The 7259-nt window shown below is 42.2% G+C and overlaps 1 protein-coding gene across 1 annotated transcript; it reads right to left on the bottom strand.

The window, feature by feature from the left end:
• Window positions 1-581: 581 nt before the first annotated feature.
• On the bottom strand, window positions 582-1949 carry LOC132393730 (general transcription factor II-I repeat domain-containing protein 2-like). Its single transcript, XM_059969133.1, has 2 exons — window positions 872-1949; window positions 582-786 (listed from the first exon to the last, which is right to left on the bottom strand). The coding sequence occupies exon 1, from the start codon at window positions 1476-1478 to the stop codon at window positions 876-878; it is 603 nt and encodes a 200-aa protein (XP_059825116.1). The 5' UTR covers window positions 1479-1949; the 3' UTR covers window positions 582-786; window positions 872-875.
• Window positions 1950-7259: the final 5310 nt, after the last annotated feature.

Below are 7259 nucleotides of genomic sequence, written 5' to 3'. Positions count from 1 at the left end.
CATTGCTATCCACCTTATATATGCCCCTCTCAAAATTTCAACATTGCTATAATGTCAGCCCTCTTCCTCCTACGTTCCAAGGAATAACGACCTAGCCTGGTCAAGATCTCCCTTTAACTCAGAGCCTCTAGCCCTGGTAACATCCTCATCAACATTTTCTCCACTCTTTCCATTTTAGCCACGTATTTTCTATAACAGGGTGACAGAAAATGTACTTTAAACGCACCCTTAGCAGTGACTGATAGAATGGCAAAATACCTTCCTAGCTCCTCTTCTCAATGCCCTGATTGATGAAGGCCAGCATGTTAAACGCCTTTTTCAACACCCTCTCTACCTGTGATGCCATTGTCAATGAATGGTGCCCTTGAACTCCAAGTTCACTCTGTCCCATTGCATTCCCTAGTGCAGGGGTCAGCAACCTTTACCACTGAAAGAGCCACTTGGACCCGTTTCCCACAGAAAAGAAAACACTGGGAGCCGCAAAACCCGTTTGACATTTAAAATGAAATAACACTGCATACAACGTTTTTTTTGCCTTTATGCTATGTATAAACAAACTATAATGTGTTGCATTTATGAAATTGATGAACTCCTGCAGAGAAAACGAAATTACATTTCTGCATGCAACAAAAACATTTTGAACTCCGAAAAAAAGACGTTGGGTTGAAAGTTACTTTTAAGTAAAATATTCAATGTCTATTTGAGTCCTTCTTGTATTTATGAAAAATGCCGAACTTAAATTTTCCGCCAGCAGCAAACCAAAAATAACGTCAGCCAGCTGTCATCCTGAAAAATGAAAGGACTATTTCACTGAACAATGAAAAAATATGAATATAAGTAAAATAATAGGCAATTAAAATATTTATCATACTTGGTTAATGGGATTTCTGCTCCTGGACCTCAGCGCACAGCGTCTGCACATCAGGGCTGTATGATGTCACCTTCATCTTTACACAGGATCGCAAGCTGTCATCTGTGAGGTTTTCAATATCACTCCATTTGTGTTTCTGAGCAAGAACGGCCTTCTGACGGGCAACATCTTCAAGGTCTGCTGTCAAGCGTCTAAACTTGGACACCCATATGTCTTTGTCGGCTATGTCGGCCAGTTCCATCTCAAGATCAGGTTGACTCACACCTGCCAATGCAGTCGTATTCAGTAGGGAAGGATCGATGCTTAAGGGAGTGACCGGGAAGGATAATGTGTTTTTTTCCTCTCTGAACTCACAGAAGCGTTTCCCAAACGATGTTTGCATTGCGATGATTGCAGAATGTAAATACTCCGAAATTATCATGTCGTGACCTTGTTTGAACTCTCTCAAATTGGGGAAGTGAGACAAAGTGCCTTTCTGTAAATCTCTGGCAAGCACTGTCAACTTGCGCTCGAATGCTAAAACATCCTCCAACATGTGCAGGGCTGTACGTCCTTTCCCCTGAAGAGCTGTGTTCAGCGTGTTCAGGTGCGCTGTCATGTCTACCATGAAGTGTAGCTTTTCCAGCCACTCTGGCTGTTCCAGCTCAGGAAAGGTGAGCCCTTTGCTGCCCAGGAAAGTTTTCACTTCTTCCAGACACGCGACAAAGCGTTTCAGCACCTTCCGTCTGGACAGCCAGCGATAAAAACACGTTGTAGCGGTGTCAGTAAACTGCAGTCAAAGATAGCTTTATTCGAACTAAACAGCCTTGCTTTTAAGCCTCCCTCAACCCAGCCCCCATGGACGCAGATGCTGCAAAAGACGCGTACTCACAAACCCCCGTAGGCTATCTCCCTTAGCCGGAATGCTGGCTAATTGTGAGCCGTTTCGGATGTGGCAGGAAATGTGTCGCTACACTTAGGTTGTACAAGATCACCATAATTACATTTCAAAAGCTAACAAACTAACATAAAATACATTTTAATTAAATACTGACCAATTATTTCCCAAAGCCACAGGGAGCCGCAGCACAGAGGTGAAAGAGCCACAAATGGCTCGGGAGCCGCAGGTTGCCGACCCCCGCCCTAGTGCCTACCACTCAGAGTATAAGTCCTATGCTGATTTTCTTTCCAAAATGCATCAGCTCACACTTACCTGTACTGAAATGTATTTGCCACTCCTTGGCCCACATCCCTAACTGATCAAGGTCTCCTGGTAATCTACAATAAACCTCACAATCAGCAGCATCTCCTAGTCTTACGTCATTTGCAGACTTATTGATCAAGTCCTTTACATTCACATCTAAATTATTTATATAAATTACGTCAAAATAAGATGGCACCAAGTTTCTGCCTCTTTGAGCTCATCAGTGGAAACATCCTAAATTCCTCTTTTTAAGGTCTTTTTTTCCTATTCATGGTGGTTGGGGTTCTATTGAGGTCCTGATCTGCAAGTGGCACACTCAAACTGTTCTTTTTTTTACAGCGGATGAGTTTTTTTTACAGCCTGGATCTCACCAGCCAACCATTTTCGGACATACCCCAGGCACAGGTTGGAAAATGGTGCCTGCAGGGTGCAGACCCGTGGATGACCGATTCCAAGCTGGTGTTACTGACTGAGATGTCACGGAAGATCTCTCTGCGGTGGATGTATGGATGGAGGTCTCTGTAGCCGAGCAGTGGCTCTCTCTTTCTCTTCACTTGATGGTGGGGGAGTTTGCTGTTGATTCTCAAACTGGAGAATCTCAGAATAAAAAGCAACATGGCAGATTGTAATACCATAACAGTGCCTGTCGTTCTTCCCTTTCACTGTTAAAATCTCTCTGTTTCTTTTAAGTGAGAGAGAGAGAGCCTGTGGAACATTGAACTATCGAGTAATCAATAGTTTTAGTTGACTGCCAATCATAGTCTGTCTTTGGGTGCTTTTCTTTTGCTTGGTGGGTGGTGGGCACTGATGCTTTTTGCTGAAACGGGGTGGGGGGAGCTTGCTGCTGCTTGCGTGGGGGAGGGGGGGTTGGGGTTCTAATGTTTTCTGTTGTTCATTCTTTTGGGGTTTTTCTGTTTGTCGTGGATGTCTGCGAAGACAAGTTTTTTCAGGCTGTATACTGTATACATTCTCTGATAGTAAATTGAATCATTTGATTTGAAAAATGAGTTAAGCTTGTCACATCACTGATCCCTTTGGCACATAGTTAGTCTCCGGTCTCCATTCCACCCATTACTCTCTGCTTCCTGCCTCTGTGCCAATTTTGAACTCACCTCAGTGGCTCTCCCTGGATTCCATGGGAGCTAACCTTCCTGACAAGCCTATCATGCAGGTCCTTGTTGAAGGCATTTACTGAATTCTAAATTAACCATTTTATCTTTAAAACTCATAGTCCCATCAACCAATGATTAACATGCCCTTACAATAATAGTATAAATGCACAGATGTAATCTAATACATAACAGAAACAACTTTCATGAATTACAGTAAGAATGTAATTCTGATGTTAGAATACAAAGGCAGATTGTATCTGCTTACAAGGGTTTTGAATCCATTATTTCTAAGTACAGTACTGTGTAAAAGTCTTAGGGACATATATATAGCTACACAAGTGCCTCAGGCTTTTGCACATTACTGTAGCAATTTTATGTATTGCAGAGTACTGATGCTGCAAAAAAATCATAATATATGTGAGTGATGATAAAATTGATCCTGATATTGGTTTCTATTGTGGATTGGGAGTTGGAAGGGGACAGGCAGGGAGAGAGGAATCATATTTGGGAAAACGGGAAGAAAAAGAGGAGGGAGTGGGAAGCACCAGAGAAACATTCTGTAATGATCAATTAACCAATTTCTTAGTGTCTCAAGGCCGGGTGAGTTTGCTCCCATGGAAACCCCCCAACCCTCACCCCTACCCCGGATCTCCTTCCCTGCCACCTGTGCTACACTCCTGCTATGGTACACACCCTCGACATTCCCAACATCCTTCTGCTCCCGTCAGACTTACAAACTGGCTCTCCACTCCACATTGACAAATACGGTACTGTGCAAAGGTCTTAGGCACCCTAGCTATATATATATATATTACAAAAGCTTAGCTTTATTTTAAGTATTTTTAGATGAAGAAACAAATAATGAAAAAGCTGCAGATGCCAGAGATATGAAAAAAAAATCATTAAGTATTTATCAGGTAATACAGTATCTATGCTACAAGCTACAGAGTTAACATTGCAGTCTGATGACCTACAGTATACTTCTAGCACACAGCAGAGCCTAAAGTTGGTGCCTCTGATTCAACAAGTGTGTGTATAGCCAAACAGATTCTAGAACTGCAAAGTAATACAGAACGTAGAAAAATACAGCACAGGAAAAGTCTCCTTAGACCACAATGTTGTGGCAAACCAAATATATTAATAACTAAATGGCCAACCAAACTGATCTCGTCTGCCTACACAATGCCCATATCCCTCCAGTTACCTCACGTTCATGTGTCTATCTAAATGTCTCTTAAAAGCCCCTAATTCTCAGTCTCTGCCAATGCCCCAGGAATGCATTCCAGGTACCTATCACAGTCTGTGTGAAAAAAACTTGCCCCTTACATCTCCTATTAAGTTACACTATACACCCTTCACCTTAAATGCATACCCTCTGGTATTAGACATTTCAACCCTGGGAAACAATACTGCTTGCCTAGTCTATCTATGCCCCTCATAATAATATAAACCTCTATCAAATCTCCCTTCAGCTTCACCGCTCCAGAGAAAACAACCCAAGTTTGTCCAACCTCTTATTACAGCACATGGCCTTTGATCCCGGCAGCATATTGATAAACCTCTTCTGCTCTCTCTCCAAAGCCTCAGCATCTTTCCAATAATGGGGTGACCAGATCCATATGCAATACTCAGGATGCAGCCTAACTAGCGTTTTACAAAGCTGCAACATAGCTTCCTGACTTCTGACCTCAATGCTTTCTTAACAAGCCTATCAGACTGTGTAGCCACTTCCAGGGAGCTATGAACTTGGACCCCACAGATCCCTCTGCTCCTCAACACTGTTAAGGATCTTGTCTTTAATAGTCTACTCTCTCTTTACATATGACTTACCAAGGTGCAACACTTCACATTTGGCCAGGTTAAACTCCATCTGCCGTTTCTCCACACAAATCTCCAACTGCTCTATATCCCACTGCATTCTTTGCCAGTCACCTACTCTTGTGTATACACAAGACCAACAATCTTCATATCATATGCAAACTTACTAACCCATCCATCAACCTTTCCATCCAAGCCATATATATGTATACATTACAAAATGGCGGTCCCATTACACAATAGCATAGCAGTTAGCACAACTCTATGACAGCTTGGGATGTCAGAGTTCAGAGCTCGTTTATGGCACCCTCTGAAAGCAAGTTTGTACTTTCCTCCCATGATGTTCCAGTGTACTTCCATAGTCCAATGATGTACCAGTTAGTGTGTTAATTGGTCATTACAAATTATCATGTGACTAGATTAGGGTTCAATTTGTGGTTTGCTGGGCAGCACAACTTGAAGGGCCAGAAGGGCCTGTTCTGCTTGGTATCTCTAATTAAAACAAAAAATAAAATACAGGTCCCTGAGCAATACCAGGAATCGCAGTCCTCCAGCTAGGATAAGTCCCTTTGATCACTACCATCTGTATTTTAGGGCAAGTCAGTTCTGAATTCAATCTGCCAATTCATCACTGATCCCACACATCTTAATCTTCAAGATCAGCTTTCCCTGAGGGACTTTGCCAAAAACTTTACTAAAATTCATTTAGACAACATCCACAGCCCTATCTTCATCACTTGTCACCTCATCAGAGAACTCAATCAAGTCTATAAGACACCAATTGTCCGTCACAAATCCTTGCTGGCTGTCCATAATCAGGCCATGGTTTTCAAAATGCTGATAAAACCCTATCCCTAAAAATTATCTGCAGTAACTTTCCTACCATGATGTGAGACTCTGGTCTCCTGTATAGTTCTCAGGATTATCACTGTTTCCCTTCTTGAACAATGGAACATTGTTAACTTCTTGCCAGTCCTCTGGGACTTCACCTGGGGCTAGAGAGGCTCAAAGTTATTAGTCAAGGCCCCATAAACTTCCTCACTTGCCTATCTCCATAACTTGGGGTATATCCCATTATGCCCTGGGGACCTATCTACCATAAAGCTTTTTAAGTGATTCAACTCTACTCCTCCTTTGCTATGAACTGCCCCAGCAAATTAATATTCTTGGCACTGATCTCCCTATCCTCCACATCCATCTCCTTGGTAAATGCTGATGTGAAGTACTCATCAATGTATCAGACACACATTCTCTGCATCCAACCAATATCTTGATGCTTGACAGGTTGATTTCCTTTTGCTCCTGGTGTGTGTTTAGAATGTCTTGGAATTCTCTTTAATCCTACATGGCCACACTTGGTTTTCCTAAGCCCTTTTTGATTTTTCTTCTGGCTTCTTTCTATAATCATCCAGGGCACTTAGTGATTCTATTTTCCAAAGCTGTACATTCTTTTCTTTTTTCATCTGGAATAACTTCATCACCTCCCTTGACATCGAAGGTCCTCTTACCTTGTCATCTTTATCCTTCCTTCTGACTGAAACACACCCATCCTGTACTCAGTGCAATTCACACAAAATGCTAGAGGTAAAGCAGGCCAGGCAGCATCTATGAAACAGTCCGACCAATTAGTGTTTCATGCTGAGACCCTTCATCAGGACTGAAAGGGAGGGGAGCAAGAAGTACAAGGTGGCAGGTAATGGGTGAAACCAGGAGAGGGGAAGGGTGTGAAGTAAAGAGCCAGTAGGTTGATAGGGTGAAAAAGATAGAGAGCTGGATAAGGGGGGATCTGATAGGAGAGGACAGAAGACCATGGAAGCCAATCAGGTTTATTATCACCGGCATGTGACTAGAAATTTGTTAACTTAGCAGCACAGTTCAATGCAATACATAATATAGAAGGAAAAAATTATAAATAATAAAGATAACAATAAATAAATAAATCAATTACAGGGTATGTATATTGAATAGAATAAAAATTGTGCAAAAAATGGAAATATGGTATATTAAAAAAAGTGAGGTAGGAGTAAGGAAGGAGTAGCAGAGGGAGGTGATAGGCAGGTAAGGAGATACGATGAGAGTGGAAAACAGGAATGGGGAATGGTGAGGGGAGTGGAATTACCAGAGTCAGAGAAATCAATGTTCATTGCCATCAGGTTGGAGGCTATTCAGGTGGAATATAAAGGTGTTGCTCCTCCAACCTGAGTGTGGTCTCATCATGGCAGCAGAGGTGGCCATGGACCAACATGTTGAAATGGGAATGGGAAGTAGGAATAAA

This window comes from Hypanus sabinus, chromosome 5 (assembly GCF_030144855.1).
Source record: "Hypanus sabinus isolate sHypSab1 chromosome 5, sHypSab1.hap1, whole genome shotgun sequence".
NCBI lineage: Eukaryota > Metazoa > Chordata > Chondrichthyes > Myliobatiformes > Dasyatidae > Hypanus > Hypanus sabinus.
This window is presented reverse-complemented; position numbering and strand designations above follow the sequence as displayed.

Bases quoted from the DNA above. Each gene is read 5' to 3' on its own strand.
- LOC132393730 (XM_059969133.1), bottom strand. From the start codon at position 1,478: ATGGTAGACATGACAGCGCACCTGAACACGCTGAACACAGCTCTTCAG.